This window comes from Coffea arabica, chromosome 6e, assembly GCF_036785885.1.
Source record: "Coffea arabica cultivar ET-39 chromosome 6e, Coffea Arabica ET-39 HiFi, whole genome shotgun sequence".
In the NCBI taxonomy this organism is placed as follows: domain Eukaryota; kingdom Viridiplantae; phylum Streptophyta; class Magnoliopsida; order Gentianales; family Rubiaceae; genus Coffea; species Coffea arabica.
The window spans coordinates 603768-622007 of record NC_092321.1 but is presented as its reverse complement, the minus strand read 5'-3'; the positions used below and the strand labels follow the sequence as shown (position 1 = coordinate 622007).

The following is an 18240-nucleotide window of genomic DNA, read 5'->3' as shown; positions in this document are numbered from 1 at the left end:
TAAGACAGCCCTGCCTTTGTAACAAGAAGACTAGAAGAGACCACAACCAGTCGCTGCTGGCCATTTGGGTCAGTTGTCATCACCATATTTGGTTGGTGATGCTATGCTGGAGGTGAGGGGTTCAACCCTGCCTCTCACAAATTTATCATAATATGTGGCTGGTCTTAGTTAACAATTTCCCTTTACCCCTTTCCTTAGATTAGCTGGTCTTAGTTGACTATCTCCCTTTACCCATTTCTCTAGATTAGGATAAATTAGATTATAGGACATCTATTGTTACAGAAAAAAAAAAAAAAAAACCACAACCAGTCAGGGCCCTGACAGCCTAAGACCACATCAACCGAAGCTCGTTGCGGTTTCACAACTTCCAGCCTTTCCAAGCCAATCATTACCTGCCGGTCCCTTCTCCAAGTGCAGCCAACGCCCTACCACTCTTTTAACTCCGTACGTGTTTCTTCTGCTAAAAAAATTGCAGATTCTCTTTCACGATCATGTAAAAATCAACCGCATGATAATTGTCATCACAGTGCCCCAAATTTATTCCTTACAAACATGGCGTGTGAATGGCTTGGCTTGCGGCACCGAATAAATTCCCCATGCCATGTATAATGACACTGTTGGTGTAATGCAGTAAACCTCCTAGAGTATCTCTTTGTTCCACTTTGCTCTCTTTCTTTTAATTTCAACATTTAACCCTCTTTAGTTTTAAATTCAATTCAAATTAATTCCTAGTTGTTCATCAATTAATCAAATAAGACATGTTCCAAATGAAAAAAATGGCCTTGGAGCCAATTCCACTTTGATCTACATCCTATACATATATATATATATATATATATAGATATATATATATATATTGCCCTTTCTTCATTGTAATATGGCCCAAAAAGAAGTGGGCTGATTACAAATTTACAATTTTGGTAAGAGGGATAAGTTTACATTCAGCCAATTGACGGGAGACTAACAAAATGGATGCATTTTAACCAAAAGTTTTTTTAAAAAATATTTTTAAGGGGATAAGCATTTGCAATTAAAAGATAAGGGGTGCAAAGTAGGACAGAGAAAATACAAGGGGGGAAAAAAAGTAGGACAGGGACATGATTGCAATTTAGCCAAAATACATTATAATACACAGATTAATAAAGATGTGCAGAACAGCACCGAGATGCAATCAATTCAAAGCTGAGTTGTCAAGGAAATCCATAAGAGGGAGAATCCTTTTGTTTTTCTCGTTAGTCCAACGTCCATAAGAACTCCTCCTCGGTCCCGTCGCGGTTAAGGATCTTTCTCTTCATTATTCATCTTATAAGTAATCAAATTCTTCTAACTTTGTCAGTAATTCCCACCTTCCTGGTATCTGGGCTTTGTTCTTCTACAAGGCGCCCGGGTTGTGTATCTTCAAAGTTACTGGAATTTGAAGAGGAACTATGCCGGATACCACCGACGGCCAGGAGAAACCCACGATCCCCACCCCCGCGATAGAAACTTCCGGGACTGGAGATGTGGAGAACCCCGCCCCTGCGGCGGTTGGCGCCGGGGTATCGAATATCATTGGACGGTGGAGGAGGGAGGATTTACGCAGGAAATTGTCCTTGGGACTGCGTGGTGTTGGGTTGGTTTGCTCATTGCTTTCTTTCATTATCATGGCTAGCAATCAGCATGGTGATGGCAAAAGTTTTGATGAATACGAAGAGTACAGGTAATAATGCCACTGGGGCATCTCAATCTCGAATCGTGGAAGAACTTGATCTCCTTTCTCCTGATGATGCATTATTCATTTTCGCGCAATTAAATCTCTGGAATGGTTTTGTTTTGGTTACAGGTATGTGTTGGCAATCGCAATTCTGTCATCCTTGTATACAGGATTACAGGTGTTTAGGCAGGTTCATGAACTGTCGACTGGAAGAGAAGCCTTCTCTTCGCGGCGCCAAAACGTGGCGATATACGACTTCTTTGGCGATCAGGTTGGTTTTTCTCGTTTTTAGGTCTTCGCAACTCTGGCGAATTATATTTGGAAATCCGTTAATTTAGTGCTAGATGTTCTCATATTGAAAGGGAATAGCTTTCATTCCAATCTTGTATTGGATTAAAAAAATTCACCATCGAAGCTATCATCTTAATCGATTTTACTTCCAACACGACAGCCGTGGGCTCTTCTCTTCAGAGGTCATGTTTTTCTCCCTCGTAGGATAGGCAATTGACTTGCCACTTTTGATTGCATTGGGCCTTTGAAAAAATCAGATAATACAGTATAATACACAGTTAAAGGAAAATATTGGTGAGCTTAATTGCCTGTTTTGCTTTTAGCTGCTGCTACTCATGAGGCCGACCAAGTAGACTGTAATTTACACGGTTGCCAACTTTTGGAATTGCAGGTTGTCGCATACCTGCTCATATCAGCGGCATCATCTGCAGTACCTCTGACGGACCGTTTGAGAGAAAGTGCAGATAACATATTCACGGACTCTTCTGCTTCTGCAATCAGCATGGAGTTCTTGGCTTTCTTCGCTCTGGCCCTTTCTGCTCTCATCTCTGGATATAAACTTGCTAACCAAACCTACATCTGATCACACCTATTTTCTTGAAATGATTTCTTACAATTTCTATGGTTTCCTTTTGGCATTTTCTTTATACATGTCACATGTAAATCTATGTATAGGACAGAACAAGATTCATTTCATTGCAATATTCTCTCTTTCTAACTGCGTAGAAAAGAGTTACTACATTTTGCCAATGTACGGAGACTGCAAAGAGTAATTTGTGAACTCAAATTTAGATTCATTTTTTGTGTTCATATCTGTTTTCTCTTTTGATTTGTCTGCATATTTGAATCGAAGATGTTGATTCAATGCTGATCCGACAGATTTGGAGCCTTTTAAAAAAAAAGTCCTAAATCTTTTTTTTTTTTTTTTTTAAAAATTATGCAACTGGGAAGGGAAAAATTAAATGTTTTTAAATGTTCACTGAAAACCTGCAGGAGAGCGGTCATCTCTGCTCTTGGTTGGAAAAATTTGATCAACTCTATTAAAAAAAACATTGGACATTCTACCTCACAACTTAAATTACAACAGAAATTGAGCTACAGGAATTATTTAGATTCCACAGCAAAGGTCCTAGACTCCAGTCTCTAAATTCATGAAGGATATTTACGAGCCTCTTTTGCTAAGCTTCAATGACCCCTATAACAAATTAACAAATTAATTCAAATAATTCCTAACACATACAGAAGGAGACGCCTACGGATTATTTGGTGCTTTGCACGCAACCAAATTGAAGTAAATCTGTTATTATGCTCCTGGAAGAATCAATTGAGGAAAGAGTTAAAGAACAAGTCATCTTTAGGTTCTTGTTTTGCCATGTGGAAGGCATTGCCAGTCTGCTGCACTTGGTTGGCACTTGCTGAGTTGCCGGAAATCCCAAACCTGCCTTGACTGGGTAACATCTGCAGAGTGAATGGTGCTTGACTTTGTGGCCTGGGAATTGGATTTTGGAGGGAGTTTGCGAAATTTGTCCCGTAAACTGAGTTACTGTTTGTAGCTAATGGCTTGATGGCGGCTGGCAAATCATTGTTGTTATTGATAGCTGAAGGTCTATTCACAGCATAACTTCCGCTACCGCGGGCAGCAGGAACATCATGGTTGTGTTTTCCTTCATAAGTGGTGATAACCGCCCTGAGATCGTGGGATGCTCGTTCCACATGCTTCCTAACCGGACAACCTGAATAAGTGCACTTGTAGTAGCTTCTGCAAAGACGTAAAGCGAGGATAACGAACCAGTGAGAAAGAGATTACAGCGGTGATGACAAAAAGTGTTCAGGTGACAAAGTTTTCAAGATTAATTAGAAATCCTTACCGAGGATTTGGGTTGCCCTTAACAACCTTCTGGCCATATTTTCTCCATCGATATCCATCATCCAGAATATCAATGTCACTCGTAGTCTGCACAACAATTCTGGGCTCTCTCACGGTTTTACTCCCAGAAACTGATATCGCCTCGCTGTCATTTTCACCCTTCCTGAAGACGCAAAGCGTTAATATCTCACAGCCGACGTTAACAGACAAAAAAATGGTTCAAGTATCTAACGATCCTGGACTTACCATCGCTTGGCATCTGGTTCGTTTTCATCATCGTCTCTGGAGTTGCTGATTGCAGAGGTTTGATCAAATTCATCATCCCCAAAAGAAGCAGAAGAATTCTCCGCGTTCGGCAAAGAATCAGTTTGAGCGTTTTCTCCCAGTGTGTTGGAATGATGAGAAATCTCAGAGTGAGTGTATGAAGGATTTTGAATGGATTGTGACGACGACCTTCTTGTGGACTGCGGCTTGGGATGATTGTGATTTCCCTTGTACACTATCTCTGTGATGTGCCCCTCCAAATTTCTCTCCACTTTTTTCTTGGTGGGACAGTTTGGAAACGTGCACTTGTAATAACTACGGGGATTCTCACTTCCTTTAACTTGCTTCTGTCCGTACTTTCTCCAGTTGTATCCATCATCTGATTTCCTTTGCTCTCTTACATATTGAGATGGTTGACTATAGTGAACATGACTGGAGTCTGGAGCAGGATCGCTTTGCATGCTTCCCTGAGTTGCTGGAACCTCTGCCCCGAGCCTTTGGGTGGTTGGAGCTAATTCCGATATAATGCCATGTTTTACTGCGGAGGATTCTATGAATTGGCTGGGCTTGTTATCAAAGTTCCATCCACCAGCTTGCTGCTTTATCGATGCTTCTTGCTGTTCAATAGCAGAAAAGGGGAATGAGACAATTAGTAGTAAGTACGGGTTTTTCTTCCCAAAATTGGAAAAAAAAAAAAACCAAAAGAAAAAGAGAAAGAGGGAGAGAATCGAGAGTGGCAGCTCCAGTGATTTATGATCTAATCGAAATGGCAGTAGTTATCCATTACAGACTTCATTATGATCTATTGAGCTGCAGTGTCGAAGACTTAAAAGAATGCATTTTGCTTATTATACACCAATATATATCGAAAGTGTTGACTTTGTGTTTTTGAAAGAAGCTTCCTATCTTTATTTAATTTACAGCAACCAAACAATAATATAAACAGGGTTACGCCATGGACACCTACGCCACCAATTTGTATTTAACTGGACGACCTTGACCATATCCATATTTTAAGTAGTAACTTTTCTGAAGAGTACTCTACACCTTCAAAAGGTAGATAGGAAAAAATAATAGGAAATTACATCACAAAAAATTAAGCAATAGGAAAAAAAACAAAGTAAAAAGTCTTTGATTTTAATGACAACACTTTAAACTAAAATAAAACGGTAGCGGAAAAGTACAAAATGAATGGAGAATGGAGCATACCGATGAGGATTTGCCCGCAGAAGCATGAAACAAGGATGACGAAGAAAGTGGACGCCTCGTCTGGGATTGGAAAGAGAAATCAGAAACGAATTTGGTGTCCTCATCCTTCCGGACCAAACTGGAAAAAGTCCCAGTTGTTGGAGAGGGAAGAGTCTGCACAAGGGAAAGAAGGAACATCATTAGGACGTAATCCTAGCTCGTATATCTATGTATCCATCCCGAGAAGCACATACAACAAAAAAAAATTTTGATCCGTAAACTTACGCTGGAATTGGAAAAGAGAACCGGGGAGTCCAAGAGAACCGAAGGGCTTAAACTCGGAGGAAAAGCAAGAAATGATGAAGGGGAAACTGGAGGTGGGGAGAGTGGGAGAGAAGTAGGTGGGAATGACTTGAACTTTGGGATTTCAGCAGGGGTGGTGCCAGCCTGCTTGTTGATCATTTGGTCATGAAGCTCCCAACTGAAAGGAAGCTTGTCTTGGTTAGACCTGTTGTTCATCATGCCCTGGTCGTTACCACTGGTGCTAGTATTATTACCATTAATAAGATCGCTAAAAGAAGGCGCCATGAATTGGTTTGGAAAAGAATAGCTGGAATATGAATTAAGAGAAGTATTTAAGCTGCCGCCTGAAGAAGCCATTTTATTGTTAAATACTGAAGGGAGGATTACAGTAGCGCCTGGGATGGAACAGACACAGACACAATACTAATGGCGGAGAAGAGATAAATATATGGCAGGCAACTGTAAAATGATCTATGAGTACGCTCAGGCGAGGAACGACAACTCTGCAGAGAAGAGAAGCTGGTACAAATATTTGGGAGAGAAGGGAGGGGGGTTGGAGCTGGCAAACAAATGATCAACAACGGCTGCCTGCTTGCTTGCTTTTGTAGTTCGGACCAGTTCTCGTTCGCAGTACGATCTGTCTCTGAGGAATTAGCAGAATAACAATAATAGTTGTGGCAATAAGATTTAGTATGGTCTTGAGTTCCTTCCCCGCTACCTTCCGAGAAGCTTAAAAGAGTTTTGACCGTGGAAAATTTTTTGGTTTGGTCAAAGCTTGTGGGTTTGACTGAGTCTCGGCGGCTGAATCCGACGGGAGGCACTGATTCTCTACATTTGACAACGCAAGCCTTCGGGTCTTGATCCGGACATCCCTGTTTTGAAAAAAAAAAAAAAAAAAAAAAAAAAAAAAAAAAAAAAAAAAAAAACAACGCAAGCAGCCCTTACAACATGCCAATTGCCAAGAGACTCAACCTTTTATTTTTTTTTTTTTTATTTTTTGGCCCCCTCTCTTTTGGGCCGGGGTAAGTTTTGCATAAACTATTACTCCATCCGTCGTCCTACTTAATGTGCCCAAAAATATTTATCATGCTAAATTGGAAAGAAAAGCCTTAACATTATAATCAAAAGAAGATTATTTATAATAGAGTTGAATTTTCATAGAACGACAAACGAATTGAGACAAAGGGAGTCAATAAAAACGAGGAGTTTGATTTTTTTTTTCTTTTTTCTGTAAACTGCTAAATGCAAAATTACTGATTGGTCTCTTACAACGTATGAGGCAGAGGCCGTAGTTTGCTGATGTGTCACCGATCTTAGGGAGTCCAATAATCCGGTTAGTAATTGGGCAGCACTAATACTTTAAAACTTCAAAATAGTAATTGTCACTATTATTGGTCTTTATTTTTCCTTTTTTTTTTTTGAATCATAGATTTCCCTGTTTACACGTAATAGAAACTTCAAGCCTTCCTATCCAAATTTCATCCACTAGTATGATAAAATGTACACGTAGTAGTAGATGAGATTTCTTCCAGAACCACTTCTTGTAGATGGATATGGTTTCAATTGCGTTGCTGACCCTGGAGTTGTTCACAAGTTTTAATTCCGTAGAGTGAGGTCCTGTTTGATAACTCAATTCAGTACTTAAATTAATTGATTCAAATCTTAACATATTCAGACCGTTTGATAACTAAAAATTAAACATATGAATTAATTAAACGGCACTGAATTTTTTAAACAAAACTTGTTCTCAAAATTAAGTGATAAGCTATTCACTTATCACTGAATGTGATATGCACTCAAATATATTAAATTTAATACTTAATAATTCAATAATTTAATGAATTTAAATTTCAGATTTTAGATTTAAGTTTTATCAAACGCACATCGAGTATCTTTATAATACTACGCTAGATCTTTGAAGTAATAACATAGTCTTAATAGTAGTAGTATTATTTACTAAATCAGTAAATCCACAAAAAAAAAGAGTCTTAGGTTCCGTTTAAAACTGAATCTGAATTCTGAAATCTGAATACTGAAACAATTAATTTGCTGAATTTTAAGCACTGAAAAAATATATGAATGTCTGAATTTTAATGCTAAACCTATTTATACTGTTTGACAAATATTTATAGCTGAATGCTTAATAAATTTAATTTGACAATTTTGCCCTTATATCCTTTCATTCAAAAAAGAAATAGAATCTATGATTTAATTAGTTTAAAATTGTTAGATATGAAAATGACAATATTTATTTTTAAATCAAATTAATATAAAATATGAAATATATTATATGAGGAATATGGAGAAGATGTGAAAGTCATTAAAAAGGGAGAAAAGAGAAACTAAAAATCGTTAGATAGAGAATATTATGTTGTTTAATTAGATAAGAATTTTGAACATAATTAACAAACAAGGGTAGATTTGGTAGATAAGATAAGGTAACTGAAGTAATTCTATTGATTCTTATCAGAATTAAGCATTCAGTTAGGATTCTTATGCTGAAAAAAATACACACAGGTTCAGCACTGTTTAACAAGTTTAACAAATAGATTTTCATTTATCAAACACTCAAAATATCTGAATGTCTGAAAAAATTCAGACTCAGCACTTTTTTATGCTATCAAACAGACCTTTAATATATTATTGCAAGTTTGTAGAGTGCGTTCAGTCAAAGGTGCAAGCAAAGCAATGGGTGCAAGGATTAATGAATGAGAACGACCCACACGATGACGCTGCTGTGTCGAAATAGGCTTCGGAAACTTGAACACCAACAAAAAAAGTTGGAGAAACAAACAAACAGGGACCCTGTTAAACATTACTACTGCTGTCGGCGAAATGGCTATGGAAATGCAAATAACCACTAGGAATGGCCCAAACATTTCCCCGGCTTCCGCCCCTCATCATCCCCTGGCCCTGCAGATGCCCGAGGAGAAAAAGTGTATAATTTGAAAAAAAAAGGTAATTAGTAATTTAACATAAATTACTTAATACAATTAATTAATAACTTGTATTAATATAAATAATATTATTTATATTATATATACATAAACTAATACTTATAACTTGTAATATAATTATTATAACTAATAATATTAAATATGTTATATATATATATATATATATATATATATATATATATATATATATATATATATTAGGTGAGTGACGCCGAGGGGGTACCTTCTCCTTTTCTAATGAGGGGAGAAAATGACCCTCTGCCATGCCCTATCCCCCGCCCCATTAACCCTTCCGAGTATACGCTCCAATTGTTATCCCTAATAATTAATACCATTTTATACGAAATTAGATAGCCTAGGGCACCAAAAAAAAAAAAAGGAAAAAGTTATATCTAGAGACTAAAGAAATCCATAAATTGACTAGTCTACTGCATTTTAAATGGTAGCAGTTGGAACAATAAGGCCACCCCGCCCTGCCCCCTCATCATGGATTTGTATATATTGACATTGTATACATTTTCACTCATGAATCTATGATAACTTAATTCGAATTTGAATTTGCATATCATTTTTTTGTATAAGTGAAATGTATACAAGAGTGATAGGCCCCATTTGGTGGGATTACGATGGTTTATAAATAAACACTTTTAATAAAAGTTCTTTTAAGTCATTAGATGTTGGCCTCTTTAAATTACGAAAAATAGTTTCCAAACATCTTAAAAGTATTTTTAGTGGTTAAAAGCACTTTTTCGATAAACGTACCATAATCTCAAATGGAATCATAGTATATACAATGTTCGTGTATACAAGACAATTCATATATATATATATATATATATATATATATATTATTCAGGAAGTCATTTTCAAATTTTATTGTATAGTACTTATAAGCAAATGGACATCATTGGACTTGTGATCAGGGCCGGGCGAGGTTGAGTGATCTACATTTGCGTACATATATTTATGCGTTTTGACCTTTTAGCTGACAGCCAAGACCAATTAGCCACGTGATGCGAGTTATAGGCTGGGTAAGTAAAAAGTCCTTTTGCCAACTGCCATTTAGGGTTAGTAAATGTCTTGCTAGGGGTGGGGAGGTCAACCCTTGCTTCCCACCTTTTTACTTAAATTGTGGTTTTTTCGGACGAAAAAATTTCGTCACCTGTCCCTCCCCTTAAATTAGATTAGAGTAGATTATACAAATGTTGTTGAGACAAAAAAAAAAAAATTTAAAAAGTCCTTAAATTTTTTTTTTTTTTTGATTCAACAATTTAACATGATCAAACAGAATCGTCAGGACTCATGAGTGACTGAAGGGCTGGGCTGGGCTTTTCGCCTGTCAACCAACGACAATAGGAAGCGATGCGTGAAGATCACAAATTTCTGGCTCCATCTTTCAGTGTTTATTATCCAATCATCCCATTCCCCTCAATCAGTTTCTTGGGTATGTTTGGGGCTTACCAAGTCAAAAGGGCCCACACAGACGTTTACTTCTTCCGAAATTTGCTTGCTTTCTTGCATCTAATCAGTTATTATCATCACCCTAATTCATGCATGCATATCACCATCCAAAGGAAATGTACCAATGGCGTAAATGGCGTAGGCGTAGAAATTGGAACTTACGACTAATTTGGCCAGCGATTCTTTAACTCGCACAAGTAAAATTAAAATTTTTTTTTTTTAAAAAAAGCGAATAATAATAAAACACAGAACAGAACCCTTCCTTAAGTTTCTTTGGGCTTTCAAACAAATTTCCAGGGCAATACAAGTCTCGATCCTGACGGTCTAATGGAGTCGTCATTCGGGCCGCTATTTTTTCACTTATGTTTGAGATTTTGTTGGCTGGACCCATTCAAGAAACTATACACTCGAGAGCGGTAACACTAACACACACTCCATTTTTTGAATCCCTCCCTGTTACAAATGAAATTAGCTTTCACGAACCTCAGGGATTGGAGTGAAATGTAAGCCTATGATACATTTCAGGTCTACAACTTCCAAGAGTTGCCAAATTTTGATAAGACAAAACTTCCAAGAGTTGCGCTGTAAAAATCATGTGACGGAGCAAACATTTATGAATTGACTAGAGCAACAAAAAAAAACAATACTCCTCCTCCTCCTCCTTGAAGCTGGAAGCAGATATGACTTCAGAAATGTGTAAATCTGAACCTCCACACTCAACTCACTCATTGTTCCGCAGTATTTAACTGAAATTTCCAACATCTCGAGTCTAACTCAGCCTGTAATGTGCAGAGAACAAATCTCAGTCCCAACCCTTATATTATATGGTTCACCTGAAGACGATTTTTTGTACATATAGACGCACTAGGTTAATTATGCTGCCAAGCATTTTCGATAATGAAACGAAAAAAAAATTTCCATAATCCTCCCATAACAATAAACACGTTAGACAAAAATTGGAACGAACGATCAGGAAGACCTCGTTATGGGAAATAAATACTGATATATATACCTGAAACGCTTTATCTCTCCATTGAAAAACGCACCCACGGGCTCCTAAAAGATCAAACAGAGGTTGCGGTAACTTAGATTTGAAGGACCCCAGGAGTTTCACTTTGGTTAGTCCTCCACAAACCAACAATGCAGCTGCCAGCCCACTAGGGGTCAAGCCCTTGAGGTGCAGTATGGTCATGCTCTGTAGACAACTGATACTAGCGAGGGATAAAAGCCCTACATCTGTGACTGAGGTGTATGACAAATTTATCTGTGCATGCATATATGAGCAACTAAGTAAGATATCTTCCCGTTTCTTCTGATGTATAAAGTCATATATATATATATATATAAAGTATTTAGTATGCACCTGTCTAAGGTTTTGAGAAAAGTGAGCAAGTGGAATCATTCCAGCATCATCAATATTGTGGCACTTCTTAATGTCAAGCTTGTTGAGCTGCTTGCATCCCACAGCAATGGCTGCTAAACCCAACGATGTGATAAGAGTACATCCTCGACTTTCAAGCGTGTTTAACTTTGAACATTTTGACAATGATATCAAGGAGTAATCTGTAATATCTTTGCAATAGGCTATATTTATCATTTCAAGCCCAGCACAGCCACGAGCAATTGCCAAAATGCCTGAATCAGAAATTCCAGCAGACCTGAAATGGATTATTGTCATAATTAAGCATAGAAAATAGTTGTAGGTTTGACTAACTAAGCATTTGTTTGTCCTGCAGTGTACACAAGCAACCCCACAGAGTCATCAATTTACTCTCTCTCAGGAAAGGTCAAAGGCATTTCGATCTAAACGCACTTTTCCCTTTTAAATCCCCATCCATCAAGGTTGTGCATAGCACCTATGTTATAGATGAGTGGAAAGATGCATAAACCACTTACTGATTTCAAACAAGTTATAGATTCCAAATAGTTAGTTACCTATACAAGTCAAGCTCCTTAAGTTTCGAACAGCATATGCCAATATGTATAAGCCCCTCATCTGTAATGTTCAAACAGATCCCCAACTTTAAGATGGAAAGTCTGGAACACCTTGAGATGGACCTAAGGCCTGCAAGTATGTGCATTAAGAATGTCCCGGAATGACAGAATTTCAAAGCAAGCTTCTCAGCAGAATGTCAAGTAACCAAGGACAAGGCCTTACCTTCATCATTGATTTCATTATCTGTAAGGTCAAGCTCCTCAAGAAAATGGCATCGCTGTCCAATCAAAACAAAAGCTTCAGCTGAAACCAAACTGCAGGATTCCATCCTCAGGGATGTCAGTGAGGAGCACGAATTTGTAATGTGGGCAATGGTAATATCAGTTATCTTGTGGCAACAAGTGATGTCAAGCTTTCTCAAGTCCCTATGTTTCTTGAGAAGAGAGGAAAGGCCTTCATCTGTCACTCCTGGGCATTTACTCAAGCTCAGTTCCCTCAAAGAGACGCGCCAGTTTCCAATAGCCTTTAGTCCAGAGCACGTAACCTGGCAACCATCTAGTTTAATGGATTGCAGCATTGAGAGCTTTTGCAAACTATCAGCAAGAGCAAGAGTGACCTGATTCATCACAAATTTCAGATATCAGCTAGTGAAACCACTAGTACTTGAAACAAGTGAAACTGATAAAGGACTTACAGGAGACCCATAAGCCAAGATAAGTTGCCGCAAACACCCAGAGCCACTGGTTAGAGATGACAAGCCCACATGACTAACATTCTCACAGCTTGACATGTCAAGTGTCTGTTCAAGGCAACAAGTTTTCCTGGTTAATAACCATTGTCTTACAGTTTTCTGAGATAGAAAAAAAGAAGGGATTTCTGAGTTTCAAAATCTGATGTCCTTTAATATCATAACAAGCTGATTTGCCTCTACTAAGTACACAAACCATCTGCTTCCTATACCCCAAAGGGTATTCAATAGTAGAGCTGAAGCATCATTTTTTACCTAGTTCACATAGCTGCTTCTTCTGCCCCACCCCGTCCTCCAAAAGCAGATGAAGAATCAAAACAGAAAACAAGTAGATGCAACATTTCCAGGGAGCTATATACCTCGAGCGACTTGAACCCTTGCTTGAGTGCTGCAAGGCTGTCATCGTCAAACCCCAAGCAGCCTTCTAAAGCCAAATGTTCAAGATATTGCAGCTTTAAGATTGATGGCAAGCACTTATTTGTTATCTGAAAGAAAAAAATACTAAAAACATTAAACCGGAAAGAAAATATAGGAGAAGCTAATATGAAACGAGAATCAGCATACAGATCTCTCATGATATTCAAGCCTGTCAACGATATATATTTGCAAAGATCAAAAAAGAAGGGACAAAGTTGAACAACCAATAGAAGGCATGCAATCTACATAGAACATTTGTTGAAGAGGAAACAGGAGAATGTAATAAGCGATTTGTTTCTTTTTTCTTTTTTAAAAAATACATGGCTGATTTATTTTAATCAAGAGGATGGCAGGGGCTCCAACCTTTATGCACTGATGCCATGTAAGACCCCGTTGGGCAACTGAATGCACAAATTATTATTTTAACACAGTACATTTCCAGTCAAATATGAGTCATGCCCTTCGATCCGTATAGAACTAAAATATATGCCTAACAATAATACTTTTCATACAGCAGCAATTTGCGCGTAACAAAATATACGGTCATGAAAAGGACAAGCAGTGCGGATTGCAGACAGTCAGGTACTGCAAAAACAACTTGACAATGATAGGGAAATGTTTTGGGACAAATATATGCTTGATTGCTGTAAGTTCCTGTTCTAGCTTTAAGTAGGAGGTGAACTACTAATACCTATAATAAACACACATTAGAAAAAACTGAAAGTCTACCAATATAAATATAAATAGAAATAGTTGAAATCTCATATAAATGACTCTTCTACAAAACAAAGAAAGAAACATTTTGAATAGGCAGATGAATTATTCTCTCTCTGTTTCATTATGCTTAAAAAACTAGAGTAACTGAACATAGAGATGTCAAACTCGATCAAAAGTAGAAGTAATCGATTACAAATATAACAATTGAATAGCGAAACAAAAAGTAACACATAATTGTTTAGAATCATGCTTGAAAACCCAGCTGGGTTGAAATTGAAACAATTATAGCAGCGATCAGGCACCTATTACGGGATAAACCCACTATAAAAGAACAGGAGACAAGTCAGGCATCCAATGGAAACATAATAACAAGAATGCTGCAGTCAGACAAGAGAAAGAACAGATAAATATCTTAAGCAGAACAGTTTCATTACAGGCAAGTAGGAGAGATCCATGCTACGAATCTCCTTACACTTGACGGCAATCAAATCAACCCCTAAATCACCAACACCCAAACACCACTTTAAGCAAAGCAACCTCAGCTTTCTACACCCCACTGCAACACATCCTATTCCAATATCAGTTATTGACCTGCACCTCACCAACCAAAGCTTCTCCAGATTCTTGGCCTCAGCTATCGCTGATGCAGCCCTGTCCTTTAGTTCTGTGGCGTTAGACAAATTGATCTCAACCAAATTCCCACAATTCATCACCAGATTGGACAACCCCACATGACTGTAAAACTTGGACCTCGAAAGATCGATTGACCTCAGCATTTCCTTGGAGGCAGTCGATATTACAGCCAGCGAGCTGTCTGTTATTCTGGGACAGAGAGACAGATCAAGATTGGTGACACAAGGGTATCGATTGAGAATCTTGGTTAAGTGCTCAGGCCTAAGGGGCTTCAGGGTTTTCCTGTGTCTTGACTCAATAGCGTAAAAGGATTTGCAAACAAGGGAAAACGATTTCCTGTCAAGAGGGTTATCATTCAGCCAATCAAGAACTAAAAAGACCATCTCTTCGGACAGAAGATCAAAGTGGTTGAAATTGGATTCAGAAGTCGATTTTTGTCTCTTCATTGCCGCAAGGATCGAAGCACAACACGAATTTCGGTGTCGGAGGGCTAAAGATTGGACCTTCGGCCTTCAGTATCAGGAGAAGCTGACGAAATATACGAATTTAAGGATGATTTATGCTGAAAAAAGTGAAGGTTTGGAAAATGAAATTAAAAAAGAAAAAAGGGTGTTGAACAAGACTTACAGGTAAGGCTTGGGCAAGAGAATTGAGGTGGATATGGTGCAGATATAAATTAGCATTTCATTTTGAGCTTCGACATCAGGGGAGGAGAGAGAGACGTTGAAAGATTTTAGAAGCAACCGTTCAGTTATCAGAAAACACTAAACTGGCTGGGTTTTGAGCAGTCAAGTGTGAAGGAGAAAGAAAGAAGATTAACAAAATTACTCCATTATCCTATTCGGCTTCTTTCTTCTTTCTTCTTTCTTCTTAAAAGAATGATGACGATGAGGGTGATATCTACCTTCCAATAATGACAACAGCTGCCCTCTACTGTAGATTGTTGGCCTGTCTAGTTACCAACGCCATCGCTAAATGTACGGTACAACGCGCTCTACTAATGGTTTTTTGGGGGGAGGAAGAGTAGTACTGGTAGAGTATTATTAGGGGTGGGGCAGCAGTGGACAAAAAGGGGGTAAAATGGGAAAGAGAATGCCGTACGGGGGGAAAGGACGGAAAGGATGTGCGGCAGTAAAGTCAAGAGACGGAGTTGAGGAGGACAGGTCGAGACAGTGGGGGAATGCATTTTCTGAGAAAATGTGGGTGCGGGGCCGGGAGTGGGCGAGGCGTAACTGAGGAAAGACCAATTCAATCGGTGGAGAAATATGTGAGGAAGGACATATTCGAGTGCGGACGGTACGAACACTTTGAACCACGTAATTCCCCCCTAAAAAAAATAAAAATAAAAAAGAATAGGTATATAATATAATAAATATTCGCGTATTCCTTTCCAGGGACTTTTATTCCCCTTTTAGTAATTTAGTCAAGGCTGGGTTTGATAAAATTAAAACTCAAAATTTGAATATATTAAATTATTTTAAGTTATATTAAATTTGATATATTTTGAGTGTATATAAAATTAAGTGATAAGTGAATAACTTATCATTTATTTTTTGGATCGAATTTTATTTAGAAAATTTAGTGTCATTTAATTAATAAATTTAAATGTTCAATTTTTTATTATCAAACGCGTTTAAACATATTAAAACCTGAATCCATTGAATTGAAGTACTAAATTACGTTATCAAAGAGAGGCTAAATCTAACTAATCAGGACCAATGGCAATGGGTGTTGTGGCTAAGAATAGGTGTGCAAACGAGTCGAGTTGAGTCGAATTCGTCCTAATCGAATCGAGTTTCAACATAATTTTATAAAACTCGAACTGAAATTTAAACTCGACGAGTTCAAAATGTCAAATTCGAACTTAAAAAATGAAAATAATTATTTTATTATTAAAAATAAATAAAATAATTATTTTTTACAAATAATAAAATATTAGAGATATATAATTTTACTATAAAATAAAAAATATATATATAATCAAATTTAAATCGACTCGCAAAATAACACGATTTTAATATTTTTTTGTTTGAGTTTAAATTTGAGTTTCATTTGATCAACTTGAATTTGAATTCGAACTCGACTCGGGAGCGACTCGATTCCTGATTAAGAAAAAGGAGCATATTTAATTCATAATATGGGCATGGGGAAGTCGGAATTAAGGCAAAAAAAAAAAAAAGGGAAATGATACGCAATGTATTGATGAGGTAAGGCGGAGGCCGTACTTATAAGTGGCGTCTTAATGGTACCTGACTTTCCCTGATATGAACGGCACAATGCACAAAAGGGCGAGTGATAGAGACGCACCATTATTATCTTCTCTTCTTGTTGGTCGTTTTAAACGTACTCCACTAGTACTTGTCTGCTAGTAACTAAGTACTTAGTCGTATTTTATTCTTAAAGACGGAACAAAAGCGGGCAAAGAATCCAAAAAGAAAGCAGTACGAAACGAAGCTGTGGTGTGCTTGGGTTGGGTTGGGCTAGCCAGGCCCTTACTCATGCAGGCTACAACTGCCAGCGGATCCTGATTAAACGATCGAGATCAACCCAAGTTCGGATGAACGGATCTCCACCATCAAGTATGTGCAGCTGCAGAGAATTCGAATCTCCTTCCAATTCCCCGAGATTACCCAAAAGCTGCTCTCTCTTTTGTGTCATGAGTCTTGACTTCACTCCGCCGTCTCCCCCTCTCTCTCTCTCTCTCTCTCTCTATCATCTGCGCCACATGCATCCAACCTCTTTTCTACCTTTTCCCCTCCATATATACAAGGACAAATTATTCAATTGGCCCTTGAATTCTTTATCTAAGTAAAAATAAGTTCCTTATCTATTTTTTGCTGATTTTAAGCCCTCAAACTTGTAAAATTTGGCACCCATGACCCTTTTAGCCAGTTTCTCCTGTTTTGCAACCGAAAGGCCAATTCACACGAATACCAGTGTACTTCTTCAAAGGGCATTTTTATCCGCATTTTCTAAGCAAAAAGGAACAACTTCTCCTTCTTCCCTCCATCTAACCTAATCCAACCGCTAACTTATTCAATAAACGAATTGCAGAGGGAAGAGAGAGAAGTCTGCAAAGAAACTAAAAAAGGAAAGAGGGAGAGGGGAGTAGAGGAGGAGAGAGCGTGCGTGGTGGTGGAGTCGTTAAGGGAGGGGCGGATAGGGGTTCTGCGGCAGACGGAGAACCAGCCGAGGAGGGAGGAGGAAGGTGGGTTAGGATTCGGGAGGGGTTGGAGTGGGCCAGGGAGGTGCGAAGGGAGGGAGAGGAAGGAGGTGACGGTGGCTGTAAGAAGCGGAATGGCGGTGCCAGCGTCGACATCAGCGGAAGAAGGGTCTAGATTGGATGTGGGATCGTCGGAGAGAGAGGAGGTGGCGGAGACAGTGACGTGGCCGAAGAGAAGGCCATGAATAGCCCCGGGGAAAGAGGAGAAACGGAGGAGTATGGAGGCCAGTGCAGGACCAGAAATTTGGATCTTGTGAATAGGAACGTTGTCCATGCTAATTCAGCTCTAGGATTCTCTCTAGCTCGAGTCAGATTTCGCAGACAATCCTCTCTGTTTTTGTGTCTCTGTAGAAGTAGATCAGGCGGTAGCATGGGACCTAAATTGCTCGTCGGGTTGGACTAGTGGGCTGCTTTAATTCAACCCTGGACGCCTCACAGCTAGCCGGATTTGAGATTTTGACAGACATAGGCACTTCTACTACATAACCATTTGGATGAGTTTATAACCGTTGTTTTGCTAAATATTACATGTTTTGGTTAAC

At 38.4% G+C, this 18240-nt stretch overlaps 4 protein-coding genes across 5 annotated transcripts; 1 reads left to right on the top strand and 3 right to left on the bottom strand.

Annotated features, from left to right (window-relative positions):
• The first annotated feature begins 1163 nt into the window (after positions 1–1163).
• On the top strand, positions 1164–2781 carry LOC113694579 (CASP-like protein 4B1). Its single transcript, XM_027213420.2, has 3 exons — positions 1164–1699; positions 1823–1964; positions 2376–2781. The coding sequence occupies exons 1-3, from the start codon at positions 1428–1430 to the stop codon at positions 2565–2567; spliced, it is 606 nt and encodes a 201-aa protein (XP_027069221.1). The 5' UTR covers positions 1164–1427; the 3' UTR covers positions 2568–2781.
• A 220-nt stretch (positions 2782–3001) lies between these two features.
• LOC113695594 (probable WRKY transcription factor 33) lies at positions 3002–6313 on the bottom strand. Its single transcript, XM_072054186.1, has 5 exons — positions 5589–6313; positions 5325–5477; positions 4098–4732; positions 3853–4014; positions 3002–3743 (listed from the first exon to the last, which is right to left on the bottom strand). Exons 1-5 carry the CDS (start codon positions 5961–5963, stop codon positions 3305–3307), a joined length of 1764 nt encoding a protein of 587 aa, XP_071910287.1. The 5' UTR covers positions 5964–6313; the 3' UTR covers positions 3002–3304.
• A 3950-nt stretch (positions 6314–10263) lies between these two features.
• LOC113697325 (F-box/LRR-repeat protein 3-like) lies at positions 10264–15667 on the bottom strand. 2 transcript variants are annotated; one of them, XM_072054184.1, is made up of 9 exons: positions 15103–15667; positions 14277–15003; positions 13068–13193; positions 12655–12759; positions 12183–12576; positions 11960–12089; positions 11388–11682; positions 11037–11288; positions 10264–10803 (listed from the first exon to the last, which is right to left on the bottom strand). In XM_072054184.1, exons 2-9 carry the CDS (start codon positions 14919–14921, stop codon positions 10750–10752), a joined length of 2001 nt encoding a protein of 666 aa, XP_071910285.1. In that variant the 5' UTR covers positions 14922–15003; positions 15103–15667; the 3' UTR covers positions 10264–10749. The 2 variants fall into 2 exon arrangements, with proteins under 2 accessions (XP_071910285.1, XP_071910286.1); XM_072054185.1 differs by having other exon boundaries at positions 14277–15667.
• Positions 15668–17507: 1840 nt separating this feature from the next.
• LOC140009587 (uncharacterized) lies at positions 17508–17972 on the bottom strand. The gene has a single exon (XM_072055650.1). It carries the CDS (start codon positions 17970–17972, stop codon positions 17508–17510), a length of 465 nt encoding a protein of 154 aa, XP_071911751.1.
• Between the last annotated feature and the right edge of the window lie 268 nt (positions 17973–18240).

Bases quoted from the DNA above. Each gene is read 5' to 3' on its own strand.
- LOC113694579 (XM_027213420.2), top strand. From the start codon at position 1,428: ATGCCGGATACCACCGACGGCCAGGAGAAACCCACGATCCCCACCCCC. The intron at 1,700-1,822 runs GTAATAATGCCA...TTTTGGTTACAG, and splicing joins GATGAATACGAAGAGTACAG to GTATGTGTTGGCAATCGCAA. The intron at 1,965-2,375 runs GTTGGTTTTTCT...TTGGAATTGCAG, and splicing joins ACGACTTCTTTGGCGATCAG to GTTGTCGCATACCTGCTCAT.
- LOC113695594 (XM_072054186.1), bottom strand. From the start codon at position 5,963: ATGGCTTCTTCAGGCGGCAGCTTAAATACTTCTCTTAATTCATATTCC. The intron at 5,478-5,588 runs GTAAGTTTACGG...TCCCTTGTGCAG, and splicing joins TTCTCTTTTCCAATTCCAGC to ACTCTTCCCTCTCCAACAAC. The intron at 4,015-4,097 runs GTAAGTCCAGGA...TTGCGTCTTCAG, and splicing joins GAACCAGATGCCAAGCGATG to GAAGGGTGAAAATGACAGCG.
- LOC140009587 (XM_072055650.1), bottom strand. From the start codon at position 17,972: ATGGACAACGTTCCTATTCACAAGATCCAAATTTCTGGTCCTGCACTG.
- LOC113697325 (XM_072054185.1), bottom strand. From the start codon at position 14,921: ATGAAGAGACAAAAATCGACTTCTGAATCCAATTTCAACCACTTTGAT. The intron at 12,577-12,654 runs GTAAGTCCTTTA...GTGATGAATCAG, and splicing joins TCTTGGCTTATGGGTCTCCT to GTCACTCTTGCTCTTGCTGA. The intron at 11,683-11,959 runs GTAACTAACTAT...AATCCATTTCAG, and splicing joins AAGGAGCTTGACTTGTATAG to GTCTGCTGGAATTTCTGATT.